This window comes from Pogoniulus pusillus, chromosome 8 (genome assembly GCF_015220805.1).
Source record: "Pogoniulus pusillus isolate bPogPus1 chromosome 8, bPogPus1.pri, whole genome shotgun sequence".
Taxonomy (NCBI): domain Eukaryota; kingdom Metazoa; phylum Chordata; class Aves; order Piciformes; family Lybiidae; genus Pogoniulus; species Pogoniulus pusillus.
The window spans coordinates 12,473,745-12,487,009 of NC_087271.1; the positions used below are offsets into that span (position 1 = coordinate 12,473,745).

General features: G+C 51.6%; 2 protein-coding genes across 15 annotated transcripts in view; one reads left to right on the top strand and one right to left on the bottom strand.

Annotated features, from left to right (window-relative positions):
- Positions 1-37: 37 nt before the first annotated feature.
- On the top strand, positions 38-3,591 carry MYOC (myocilin). Of its 2 annotated transcripts, none has more exons than XM_064147255.1 (3): positions 38-932; positions 1,489-1,608; positions 1,723-3,591. In XM_064147255.1, the coding sequence occupies exons 1-3, from the start codon at positions 434-436 to the stop codon at positions 2,505-2,507; spliced, it is 1,404 nt and encodes a 467-aa protein (XP_064003325.1). In that variant the 5' UTR covers positions 38-433; the 3' UTR covers positions 2,508-3,591. The 2 variants fall into 2 exon arrangements, with proteins under 2 accessions (XP_064003325.1, XP_064003326.1); XM_064147256.1 differs by having other exon boundaries at positions 1,489-1,596.
- A 3,453-nt stretch (positions 3,592-7,044) lies between these two features.
- PRRC2C (proline rich coiled-coil 2C) overlaps positions 7,045-13,265 on the bottom strand; it is a 76,148-nt gene continuing 69,927 nt past the window's right edge. For 9 of the 13 annotated variants that reach the window (XM_064147271.1, XM_064147264.1, XM_064147260.1 and 6 more), the window contains 3 exons: positions 12,392-12,518; positions 11,154-11,390; positions 7,045-8,954 (listed from right to left, as the gene is read on the bottom strand). In XM_064147271.1, coding sequence (XP_064003341.1) covers positions 8,691-8,954; positions 11,154-11,390; positions 12,392-12,518 — 628 coding nt within the window. In that variant the 3' untranslated portion in view covers positions 7,045-8,690. The remainder of the gene's footprint in view (positions 8,955-11,153; positions 11,391-12,391; positions 12,519-13,265) is intronic. The other 4 variants (XM_064147272.1, XM_064147270.1, XM_064147269.1 and 1 more) reach the window with 1 other exon arrangement.

Sequence of the window (13,265 nt, forward strand, 5' to 3'; positions counted from 1 at the left end):
GGGCGGGGAAGGGGCGGGGCCGCCCCGGTCCTGGGGCGGGAGCCGCGGCTCTGCCGGCGGGGGCGGCTGTAGCCCGAGCTCGGCAGCACGCTGCCTGGGCAGCCCGGCCGCTGGCAGCGCTCCCAGCTCGGCTGCTGGCAAGGAGAGTCAGGTCGCCTCGGCCCCCGGCATCGCCCCTGGCACACGGCCCCAGCAGCAAAGCCTGTAGCGGCGGCCGCAAGCTGCAGGGGGAGGTGAGGGGTGTTGTGTCGGCTGCCACTGGGCTAAAGCCGCTGTCGCCGCAGGCATCTGGAAGGTTCCGTATCGTCCGTCCCGTTCCCCCACCCCTCACTTCCCCGACCCTCTCCTGCTGTCCTCCCGCCCTATAAATGCGGGCGGCAGCACTCGATGTGCGGCGGAGTGGAGGCGCCGAGGGTACGGCTGGTACGAGGTCATGCTGGGAGCGTTGTTGCTGTTCTGGGGGGGGCTGACCCTGGGCTGCCGGGGTGAAAAGGCTTTTCTCCGGCGTGCCGATGATAGCACCGGCCGTTGCACCTACTCCTTCTCGGTAGCCAGCCCCGTCGAGGCCGCCTGCCCCGATGCCGGCGGCGTACCGGAGCTGCGGGCAGAGCTGGCTTCCCTTGCTGCCCGTCTGAGCCGGCTGGAGAGTCGGGAGCGGGGCATAGGGGGCTCGGGGCCGCGGGGAAATGAGGCGGGGGACACTTGGGATCCCCAGCAAACGGCTTCAGCCGCTCGCCTGGAGGCTGCCTACAGCGAGCTGCTGCGGGTCAAATCCCGGCTGGAGGAAGAGAAGGTTCGGCTGGAGAAGGAAAAAGAGGAGCTGGGCAGGCGGCTGGAGAGCAGCGCGCAGGAGATCACACGGCTGAGGGCCAACCGCTGTCTCCCCGGCGGGGAGGGGTCCGGCCGCGACCCTCCGCGTGCCCCTGGCAAAGGTAAGTGCCGGGGCTGGGACCCACTGTGCATCGCCGAGTCCCCGCCGCCGCATTTCTTCCAGGCGCTGGTTAAATCCCTTTGCTGGCTCCCTCGCAGTGCACCCACTGCTGCCCCCCACTCCTGGGGACACCGGTGCGGTGCTCACCTGCTGTAGGGCTCGGCCCTACTGGGGTGGGAGTTGCAACCCATTGCACTAACCCCCTCATCATCTCTATATCAGAGATGGCAACTGGAGCCTTCCCCATCCCATCATTGGCCCCGCAGCAGAGGGGCCATGCAGAGGACCAGGCTAATCTGGGGGGATTAGGGTTTCTCCCCAGCAAGTATTAAACCTTACACCGGGAGGGCAACAGCGTCAGCAGCTTTGGAGGTCCTCATCAGCATGTCACGGATATGCCCTGCCGCAATGGGATAGGGCACCGGGCTCCTGACCAAAGCACTGGCGCTTTGAGAGGCAATAATTTGTCGTGGAGCACCCGATGGCGACGAAAGCAGGGGCAGCGGTGAGAGGGGCTGGCTAGGTCCCTGTTCACACTGCGCCTGGCCCTACTACAGCCTCCCGATGGGACCCGCAGCCCCTCGCCTACCAAGAGCTGCAGTCGGAGAGGACCGAGGTGCCCGTGTCCCGGCTGCTGGAGGAGACCGCGCTTGGCCGCCCGGGAGGTGAGGACTCAGGTACCGGCACGGCAGGGCAGCTCGGTGCTCCGGCTCACACCGCTGGGTCCTCCGCGGGGCTAACAGTGCCGTGCCGAGCTGTAACCCCTTCTTTTCCCTCCTCCCCCTGATCAGGCTGCGGCGAGCTGGTGTGGGTGGGGGAGCCCATTGTCTTCGGCCGGGCAGAGTCCATCGCCGGCAAGTATGGCGTGTGGATGAAGGATCCCGAGCCCGTGGCCCCCTTCACACGGGAGACCACCTGGCGTGTGGACGCGGTGGGCACCGAGGTCCGCCAGCTCTTCCAATACGACGCGGCTGAGCAGCTGGCCCGCGGCTACCCCGCCAAGGTGCACATCTTGCCTCGACCTCTGGAGAGCACGGGGGCTGTCATCTACCGCGGGGGGTTCTTCTTCCAGCCCCGCCGCTCCCGAGCCGTGGCCCGCTACGACCTGCGGGGAGAGGCTGTCACGGCTGAGAGGGAGATCTCTGGCGCTGGCTACCACGGGCAGTACCCCTATGCTTGGGGGGGCTACACTGACATTGATCTGGCCGTGGACGAGACAGGGCTCTGGGTGATCTACAGCACTGAGAAAGCCCGAGGAGCCATTGTCCTCTCCAAGTTGAACCCTGAGACGCTGGAGATCCAGCGGACTTGGGAGACCAACATTCGCAAGCGTGGGGTGGCAAACTCCTTTGTCATCTGTGGCACTCTCTACACTGTCAGCAGCTACTCAGCACCCAATGCCACCATCAACTTCGCTTACGACACAGCCACTGGTGCCAGCCGACCCCTCAGCATCCCCTTTGAGAACCGCTTCCGCTACCTCAGCATGGTGGACTACAACCCCACCGAGCGGCAGCTCTTCGCCTGGGACAGCTTTAACATGGTCGCCTACCCTGTTCGCCTCTCCCATGCATGAGCTGGGGCTGCGGACACGCCGACTCAGCCCCTGCGACCCCCATGTGTGCCATGACATCTCGCTTTGCGCCTCAGCTCCCCACAGCTTGGCCGGGAGTGCCCAGCTGCACCATGATTGGGCCACTAACATCCCCACTGGCACTTCCATCAACATCCTATCATGCTTGAGTGCAGCAGAGAGAAACTAAGTGCTTCTCCAGAGCTTGGTCAAGCCAGTGAAACGGCTCTCCATGGTCTCAGCAGATTTTGGATGTGCCATGGTGGTACCCAGCCCTAAGCTGTGCTAGCATACTCTGGGAGCACCCAGCCTAGCCACCCTGAAGCCAGAGTAGTGGGGGGGGTCAAGGTGTAGTGAAGGATGGGCAGGGCAGGCAGTGGAAGCAAGGGAGAGGCTGTTTGGGAGAATCCCACCTGAAAACAAATGTTTTCCTTTGTGTGCAAGCAGTGATCCCTGCTGCGAGGCCATGGTTTGTGTTTTCAAGCCCCAGCTAAGCAGGAGCATCACAGCTGCCCCCCCAGCTCCTCCCTCAGCACCAGCAGGATTAAGGGAGACCTCAGTGCAGGCTGGCCGTATAGAGGCGAGCAGCACTCAGCGCTCACCTTGCTGAGAGCAGCGCTGCAGCGTCAAGCTCCCCTGCTAAGAGCTTTCGAGCTCCACTGCATCCCACATTACTGGTGCCCAGTGGCAGCCCGAAGCTGAGCCACCTCCATCGCCCATCAGGACCAAAAGCAGCAGGGAGCACGGACACTCAGTGCACAAGCCTGATTTTACTGGGGGAAAAAAGGAAGCTAAGAGAGAAGTGGTGAAGAGTGCTGGCAGGGCATTCCGCAGCTGAGCAGCCCCTGGGGTGCGCCCAGCCCCTCTCGGCCATGCGCTTTGGCTTTACGGGCCATGCCCGGCCACCGACACGATGCACAGCTGCCAGCGCCAGATCAGAACACACTTAACTACTGTAGAACACTTAGAGGAGGCTTTTTCTTCCCCTCCCTCCCTGGAGTCTGGGGAAGAGGGGGCAGCAGCAGCAGTCACATACCCCAGGGAATGCCTAGGGACCTGGAACAATAAATATTGTCCACCAACACCACCTTGCACCCTGTCTTTTTGAACTTGGGCTTTCCTGGGGGTTTGGTGGGCTGGAGCCCTCTTCGAGGCACTGGCAAGCTGAAGGTGCTGGGGAGGTGAGCTCTAAAGCTTTGGCCAGGAAAATGCCATATTTGGGAGGCAGCTGCTGGCATGACACACCCAGGAGCACCTTCGTGTAGTGTGAAGAGGGGCTGTGACTTGCCCACAGTACTGAATCAGAATCAATGTTAAAGCTTCAGCACTAAACCCCAGAGATTCACTAAATGGGAAAGATTAAACAGCTCCAGGTGACAGGGCTGGGGGTTGGACTGACCAATGCTGCGGGGCAGCACAGGGTGGGAGAGATATAGGGAGAGAGGCAGCCCTCCCACCATTACTAACACAGCACAAGGAGGAGATAGCAGTGCTTGGAGCTGGGAGACTGCAGGCATAGGCCCTGGCTCAGCTCTGGCCACCTTCTAGGAGCAGGAGACAAGAGTGTGCTGAGGCAGGGGATGCAGTGGGTGCTGGCTGCTCCTCCATGGTTTGGGCTGTCCTGGGGAGTCTGTGGGGGTGGAACTAGGAAAGGGCCCTGGGACATACATGGGGAACTGACACAGGCCCATAGGGTGGGACCCCAGCACATTGAGGCAGAAGGTTGAAAGGCCATTTCTGACTCCTTAAGCATCCCTGCTGCATGCCTGGCCTGACACCAGGAGTGAAGGTGTGCCCCCCTAGTCAGCCGTACACCCCCACAGCTGCCATGATGGAGCCTGGTAAGCCTTCACCACCCCCCTGGCCCTGTGCATGCTGTTAGAACAGGGACACTTGAAGAGTGTATGAGAAGAACATGTGTTTCTGCTGCCCTGCTCCCATCATGGGGAGAGGGCACTCACTGTGCTTGACTGCAGCTGCTGCAATGAACTGGTGTTGTATCACAGGCTCTCCCGTTCTAAGAAAACATGGGCACAGAGCAGCCTCGTGCCTGAAGCACCCCTGTCCTGCTGCAAAAGTCGACCTGAGTGGGACAGCTGACTTGGTTCTGTTGTGCAAAGAAACAAGGCAAAGTCAAGGGCAAGAACAAAGACAATAAAGCTGGGCGATGAAGGCAGCTACTGGGGAGTCAGCAAAAGCAGGCAGGGGCTGCCATGTACCCACCAGGACTGAGAGGAGGCAGGTAGGCAGGCAGCTGATCCAACTCATCCAGGGGTAGCTGGGCAAGCAGACGCCTGCCCAAGGCTCAGAAAAGCTGCTGCTGAGGATGGGAGAACAAACTTTGTCCCAAACCAGGACGGGGCCTCAGCTCCCCAGAGGCACAAGGCAAGCCCCAGCATGAAAGAGAAGGCTTATTTGGAGGTCCTTGCGGAGCAGCAGCACCAACGCATTCTCAGTGAGCTGAGACACCAAAAGCAGACAGCCCTAGCCCTTCCCACCTCCCCACTAGCTGCCAGAACGAAGGGGGCCTTTTCAGGCTGTTAAGTCCATCGTTTAATTGACTAAAATAAATAAAGACAAGGCAGCGTACACAGGATTTCCAGAGAGCTGGGCTGGAGCTGAACAGCGCTGAATACACAGCTTTACTTAACAGGCTTTGCAAAAATAATCCGAGTCCCACCCCCCACTGCAGCCCAGCAAGAAGCCGGCCTGAACCGAGGGGAGGGGTTGCTGGAGCCGGCCCCAGTCACACATTAACCACTTCTGCTCTCACCCTTGAGAAAAGCAGCAAACAAAAAAACCTTCGTGGTTTGTTCATTGTTGTTTGTTGTTCCCCCCCCCCCTTTTTTTTTTCCCAGACTGATCCTTGTTAGGAAAGAAAACCCAGGCTGTCAGTTCCCCAAACAGAACAGGTCACTAATTTATGGGAAGCTCAGCACAATTTGTGATGACCAGAGACCTTTTGGACACACCAAATCCCACTCGAAACAGTGAGATCTATTCCAGCCTAAATGTCCAAGAGTGAGCTGGTTAAATGATACAATATTCAATGAGTTGAGCTCAGGGGCTGAAAGCTCATCCTGGCCTCAAAGGCAGCTGGGGTGTTGCAGGGCTGTTGCGGGGAGGCTCACATCCAAACTGGGTTGCCTGGATGCACTAAGTGCTCAAGCACTTGCTTTTAATTCAGTTTCTGCAGAAATAGTCTCCTTGCTCTGCTCAGCACAAGAAATAAGTCAACAGCTTGGTACATTCCCAGAGCTGACTGTGGGATCTGACTTTTCTGGAGAACTCGAGATTAGTTCTGTAGCATTTGTTTAAGAACAGTAGTTCCCAGTTTTAGGAAGTCTTTCCAAAACAAACCCGGCAGAAGACATCCTCAAACCAGGGGAGCACCAGCATAATGCACTTTCACAGCACATGTGTGTATCAAATCAATGCCTATATTGACTCAGCTCCAAGACCTTCATCCTCCTCATCCACCCCAAGTGCTTACCACAGCTGTGCTTGTACAGTTCCTGTAAAAAAGGCAATTCACCTGTGGCGTTATCTGTTCTGAGCTTACTCCTGCACATTGCTCTGTTTCAGGAATACAGCACCTTTATTTATACTCCGTATTGCTGCAGTTCTACCCCCCTGAAAGAATCAGCCTTGGCAGAAGAGGGCTTCAGCTCCTCTGGTGCTGCCAAACCACCACTTCCTGCCTGGTCTGACCCACCACGGGCCTGGCAGCAACACACCCAACCAAAGGCAAATCCATAATTGCAGAGCCACCCTAACACCCTCAGCTGGCTCTTTCCTCTGCACTCAGATGTGAATGCAAGCCAGCCTGTTCTCTCAAGGCAGGAATCACTTCTCAGACCAAACATGAGGTTTCTGGTGTTTGCTGTGAAACAAGTTCTCTCTGGTGCCAGCCGATGGCATCCTGCCTCTTATCCCTCCCTCTGTCAGTGTTGGGTTAGGGTTAGCCCCCAGGACTGCAGGACAGGATACTTAACCCCTCGTGCAGCCCTGTGCTTAAGGGCACGACTCAGTGATTGTGTCTGTTGCTTGTCAAGCTAGAAAGGGAGCAGTTCAGGAATAGTGTAAGAAATGCTTCCATGTCCATGGGAAGGCTCACGTCAAGAAAACATCTTGCTTGGACAGCCACTTGCTGTGCAGCCAGCACCTGCACTCACCCACTAGCTAAAATGAGAGCATCCAGCTGCATTCATCCTGGCCTCCTCTGACGAGAAGCTCTGCTTTACTAAACCAAGCACAAACCTCCAGCACCAGGCAGCTCACCAACATGCTGGAGATGTAACAACTTGCATACACAACCAGGAGCATCCTTCCAGAGCTAGAGAGCAGCAGTGTCCTGAAAAGTCCTTCACCAGAGAAGGAGATGAAGAGGGGCCAGGTGAAAGAGAAGGCAGCTGTTTCGAAGGCTTTTTCTCTAGCAGCCTGTTTTCCCCAAGCTGCAAGGCAACGCTCTCCACTTCGCTGCACGATGTTTGGGTGTCCCTCCTTGCACTGTGCTAATCATGAGATTAACCCGGCTGCATTATTTAGAGAATACTTTATTAGTTCTGTAATCAAACCCATGTAAATAAGACCATACATATTTAATACAGTGCGTTACCCCTGTACAAATGGAAAAAAAATTAAGTTTAACATTTCTAGACCAATATGGCTGTTAATTTCTGTACAATGCCAACTCACACTACAAGTGGGATACTCTTTTTTTGTTGTTTTTGTTTTTTTCCAAAGTTGACATCACAGCTAGTTTCCAAAAAATTCAAATTATATATATATTTATATAAAAAGATAACCAATAGCAATTCACTAGGCATCAATAGCAGCAATGGCCTCTCCAGCTTCTGCAGTCATTTGAACAAAATTATACACATTAGACTTTCAACTCACTCTTCCTTCCAGGAAAAAAAAAAATTACAAAAAAAAAAATCCCAGAAAAAAACCAGCAAATTCTGCTACTGATGTGGTACCTGGTGCTTTTTATTAGCTTTTTCAATCATTGTCTGGAAAAGAAAAATCCTCTAGAATAACATTATTAAAAACAGCTCCAGTATAGCACAGTCACTACTACATATCATAAGCAGGTACAGGATATCTTACATTCACAGAAGTATCATACAGTACTGTCCTACAGCTAGAATACTAGAGGATACAATTAAAAAGGCATTTAATTTGACTTGATTCTACTTTCCAGCACACTGTGGGCAAGGAGGTGGTGCGACACAGCTGTGGTAATTAAGAATGCACCTTTTATTTAGAGAAAAAAACTCTCTTTTTAATCTGGTTTCTTTTATTCTCATGGCACAGTTCTGAGTGCTCATTGCTGTATACAGACATAAGCTGGAAACCGTTTAAGGATCACTCGCGTCATAGAAAGACAGCCGGACAGAGGTGAACAGAACAAACCTGACTATTGATGCAATGAACCTTTCAGCTCCAGAGGTGAGCAACTGAGGGGCAGCGGGCATAAAGGACACAGTGGCCAAGGAGCAGTTTCATACGGTGATCTAAATACAGTATATTGTCATCCAAGAAGCAGCAGCCAGCAAAGCACTGCCTTCCGAGGGAAACTCAACATCATCAGCCTTACTCTTTGTGTTACGGGAGGTTAGAGGTCACCTGGCAAAGGCAATTTTGCCAGCTGTACGAATCCCTCACTTTATTACAAGATAGAAGTTTAAGTCACTAAAAACTCAACACACATTACTTGGCCCAGCACCATCTTCAGATCTGCATGTTCTCATACTCATAGATTTATAAAAAGATAAATAGCAGCTGAAGATCAGAGCCTTGAAGAAAAGAGTACACTCCTCCTCTCAGGTAGGAACGTGCCTCCCCAACCACCTTCTTCCCCGCCGTGGCTATTCCTCAACTGTTTTCCCCTTGGGAAGCATACAGGTGTGCAAGCCAAAACACGCGCACACGTGTACAACGTGCACACACCAAAAGCAGCCTTCATGCTGTGAGAGAAGACACAAGCCCAAAGAGCCCAGCAGCTCAGCTGGATAGGCAGCAGTTTGCACTCTAACTGCTGACAGCCTCTGCATCCCTTTATGCTGTTGAGAGCCCTGCAGGGACAGAAGACTCTTGTCCTGCCCTTTGGGCTACAATATTCATGCTGCTGTCATCACACCCGCCCTCCCCTCTTCCCCCACCTCCATGGAGACACAGCCTCTAAGATTTTGTCTCTTCGGTTTTGATTGCCTGAGGTTTGATTGGTCCAGTTCTAACAGGCTTTGTTGCTGCAGGAGGCGTGGGGGCAGGTTTCTCCTCCGCTTTGTCCTGGCAGACTCCTGAAGAGTCAGCAATTGCCTCTGTGGGTTTGCTCCCGTTCTCATCCACCTTCTGTGCTTTGCCTCCTATGGGTTTGTTCTGCGGCTGCTGCTGCTCAGAAAAGAACCTCTGGGTGGACTGAAGTACCTCTGCTCTCTGCTTTGCCTTAAGGAAAGGGAGAAAACATGTTTACTGAAGAAAGGGCACTGGAGGAGATCGATGACTTCAAAGTACTTCCTAAACGAAAGAGGAAGGACTAATGGCAGTGGCCAGACTTTCTTAGAAATGCATTGTTCGTTCAGCTGCTTTCCAAGATGTCACAACATCTTGGAGCTTGGCTTAATGTCACGCCTAGGCTTCCCTTCCTCTTCCTAATCCTCACCCCAGAAGAAAAGAACCAAGGACAATAGTTCAAAGCACTATTTAATACCTTTCTATGCCATTATTACCGCACAGCTTAAAAAGTGTTACCTCTGCCTACAGCAGGCTCAAACTGAAGTTTCACTCTTTGGTAAGAGTCAGACATGACCAGAAGATGCCTATGGCTGCATGCTGCCCACAGTCTGATGCCGTGGCTGGGGCCCTGCCAGCTGCCACTGCTCCTGCTGCATGGTCTGGACTTCTTGAGCACAGGGGTTACCACAGTAGCAGAATCTAATCTGAGCACACACATCTTAATGCTTGTTCTGGACACAGACTTCTGAGCCTGCAACAGGCATGTGCAAGTGAAGCAGGTTCAAGGCTGTGTCACATGCAAGCCAAAGCCTTATCTGTTAACAACTGCAAGATTGTTCCAAGCAGCACAAACTGCTGCCCAAATTCCTGCAGAGCTCTCTGCTGAATCCTGCTGGTAACCCTGACTAAACCTGGGAAGATCATCCTTTCACAATGAACGTTTCAGTCAGTCTTGATTTCACCTGAAGCAGTATGCAGACCAGATGCTTCAGATCAAGCACTCTGTTTTCCTACCCGGACTCAGCAAAGCAGGGGGCACAGTAAGAGCTAAATCTTCTGGAAGCTGCGTGATTAAGTCAGTGCAGTCAAGCACCTTGTATGATTTGAAAGGCCTGTCTTAGTGCAAGGAAACCTGACTACACCACAGACACTAAGCCTCCATGTACCTCTTTACATGTTTTATACTTTTTTACAGAAAGCAGGGCTGAGAGGCTCAGGATTGGGGCAGAATGAGACAAACCAGTAAAAGCCTAGAATAAGTATTTGGCTTTAATACTACATAGTTGCTCCAAGTAACTCAACCTATGACACAAAACAAGCCTGTGAATTCTGGTGTCCAGCACTGCAGCAACAAACTGATTTTCTTGGTGCCAGATGGACACCTGAAATCTTGCACAGATTTCAGCCATCCCCTGAGATTAGGAGGCTAGAAGATTGGATCACAAGTAACCAAGCATGACAGAGTAACTCACGTTCTTCTGGAGGGTGTTTGAAGGGAGATTCAGAAAACCAGGGCTGCATGTTAATGTTTGCTATGGCAAACATGATGATTCAATTCATAGGGTAGACTCAAGACAATACACTAAGCATCACTGAGAAACCTACAACTATCAACTGGTGGTAGAAAACTAAACGGACCAAACACCTAGCATTTAAGGGCTACAACGAGACATAGCCAGAGAAAACCACACTCTTCAGCTTTTACACGTCAGTGCATGGGTTATGGTGAATGGCAGTAGCTGAAGAAGCTCCTTGGTATCACCTACTCATACAAGCAACTTACTCTGCAGAAGCAGACTATGTGTACAACTGTGTCCCTACACAGACTGCAGTCTTGAACTGGCTTTAACCTGAAGGGTCCCAAAGTGTTTTAAGAAGTTTGATGTCTCCCATCACCTACTGCTGAAATGTGGTCACCTCTTCTGTGGACTTCTGTAGCAAGTTACTGTGTCCTACCAGAGAGAATTAATCTCAGGTGTTTCAAACCACCATGAAATCCACCTCCAGAGACACCAGGAAGTGAGGCTGGCTGGAATAGGATGGTTTCACATCTGCTGGGGAGGCAGACGTGAAATGAGAGCCAACAGCCATGTTTATAGGTTTCAGCACTCATACACAGACTCCAGGCTCCTGAAACCTCACTGTCAGATAGCCTCTGACAGCAGTGGCAGCTTCTCAACTGCTTAGCACAAGATCACTTGAGAAAGGATGCTCCCTACACTTTTTTCAGTCTAAAGGTCTTATTAAAACCCCCTGTGTTTAGAAGATGTCTCTGCAGCTGCTGAAGGCGCACCTACCAGCTCTGGGTCCAGAGGCATTTTAATTAAGACATGATCTGCAGACACATTCCTGTCCTACAAGCTGTCAAGACTGAACTGGCGTTCACAGCACTGCTGTTCAAATACTAACCTTCATGTCTCGTTCAGCCTTCATCGCAGCCTGGGCCTGATTGCCTCTGGCTCCAGACACTGATCCACAAAGACCTCTGGCCACACGTGGTAAATGAGGGTGGCTCATAAGGCCTGTGGTCATCTGCGACGGCATCTGACTATGCAGTGCTACTGGCAGCCTCTGAAGGGGCGCTGGGAAGGTGTTAGTATATGGGGCTCTTAGCAATGGAGGGAGCAGGTTAGGCTGAGAGAGGATCTAAGTGGGGGAAAAACAACAAGAAGAGACATTTTGCAATTAGAAAACTGCCAACTAGACTGCATGTTGGCATTATCTCAAAGGGGAAAAAACTGCTGCTCTGCTGTCCAATTGATATCAAGAAAACAGGCTTTTATGTTAGGGACTCCAGGAAAAAAACAGCCCTCTAGTGCTGCTGAGCTTGAAAGTAGGACCAACAGCGGAAACCCAGCACGTAATAAGGACGATGAACCACGCAAGGCAGGAGAAGAGTCACTAGTGAGAGGAGCCCTGGAAAGGCTAGGTAGTTTTTGCTGGTGGCAATCCCAATAATGAAATTTCAAGTCCTGTAGTCAAACACTCCAAATGCTCACAGACAGACAGAAATCTCCTACACTTTACAGAGGCCACATTTCCCTGGCAGCCTGGCTATGGTCACCTGTAACAAGAATGCACCACCCCTGTAAGCTGCGCTTCCTGCACTGCCAGAAACAAACCAAACCCTCTGCCATCAGCCCTGCTTTCTATAGTCCATAGAAACTGTATGACCTTCAGAGACCCTTTCCAGCCTGAACTGCTCCATCAGTAATTCAGAGCTGCATCTCAGACAAACAACTGCACTTCTGCTTTGTCTTTAAGGATTTAAAATATACACTGTGACCCTTCTGGGCCATGAAGCTTTTCCCCTTCCTCAAACAATCTGTTTTTGCAGGATGAGGTGCATTATAGCAGCATGGGGAAGCCAGCAGAACAGCTACCTGTTCTACACCATTCATTTGTAAAATGTAAAATTCCTCAGTGTGCACAGAACTCTCACAAGTAAGAAACGCCATCAAATCTACACTACTAGTTAGCATGATCAGAGGGGTCTGTATGGACTTTGAACTTGAAATCAGGTTTCTCACACCATTTCATTTAAGGATTCCATTTTGTACCTCCCCATGATAAAACCTGAAGAAACACAAAGTTAGTCACCAGGTCACACAAAGCGATTTCTTTGTAGGAGGTCATCAGTCACCTACCTGTGGTGCAAATTGTGCAGGAAACGGCTGTGTCATTCTCACAGCAGCAGCTGCTGACTGAAACTGCTTCTGGTAGACAATGCTGTTCATTTTATTGGACTGATTATTCGGACTTGTAGAACTGGCCCTAAAGAGAAGGACACCACTTAGAATCAAGCTACAATCCCACTCAGTGGATATTTAGTTACAACTTAACCAGAAATTCAACATTAGAGTGGGAAAAATAATCTCTTAGAGAAGCTGGTATGAAATATTCTTCTGTATCTACTGTTAGTAAAAAATGCAAATAAGCTCAGAAATTAAGAATACAGTGAGAAACTATAAATGGAAATATGGGTATGGAAAGACTCTAGGGTCAAGTCTGTATGAAACATGCCTTTCCTCAAAGCACTTCTAACAAATACTGATGTTAAGCGTGTTTCCCTTCCCAGCCCTGCTATCTAAAATGTTCAGTCCTGTCTCTTGACACTGTGTGCTCTATCGTGTCAAGTTCAGAGCTTGTCACCACAGGCATTAGGTACATGCAGCAGAAGCTGCCATGAGCAGCTGCTTCCACTCTGCCCTTGTCAAATGTTTGAAAACACACTTGAATAGATTTCAAGAATTCACAGAAACCCTTCCCCCACAATCTGTATTAAAACTTTTAAGGAGGTGTTTAATCACTGTGAATTAAATGAAGCCTGAAAAGTTATCTGGGGAAGAGCACCAAAGAGCCCTGAGAGAAGAGAGTGGTCAGCTTTCTTTAGGAAACAGCTTGATTTGCAGAGGTCTTGTGCATAGTGAGCAGGTGATATGCTTAAAGTAAAATGAGCAGCAAGGCAACGGTGACAAGTGAGACAGCTGAATTCAATGCACGACCTTTTGTAAGCTTAAA

Excerpts from the sequence above, each read along its gene's own strand:
- MYOC (XM_064147255.1), top strand. The coding sequence starts at position 434 with ATGCTGGGAGCGTTGTTGCTGTTCTGGGGGGGGCTGACCCTGGGCTGC. Across the intron at positions 933-1,488 it reads TCCGCGTGCCCCTGGCAAAG|CCTCCCGATGGGACCCGCAG; the intron begins GTAAGTGCCGGG and ends GCCCTACTACAG. Across the intron at positions 1,609-1,722 it reads CCCGGGAGGTGAGGACTCAG|GCTGCGGCGAGCTGGTGTGG; the intron begins GTACCGGCACGG and ends CCCCCTGATCAG.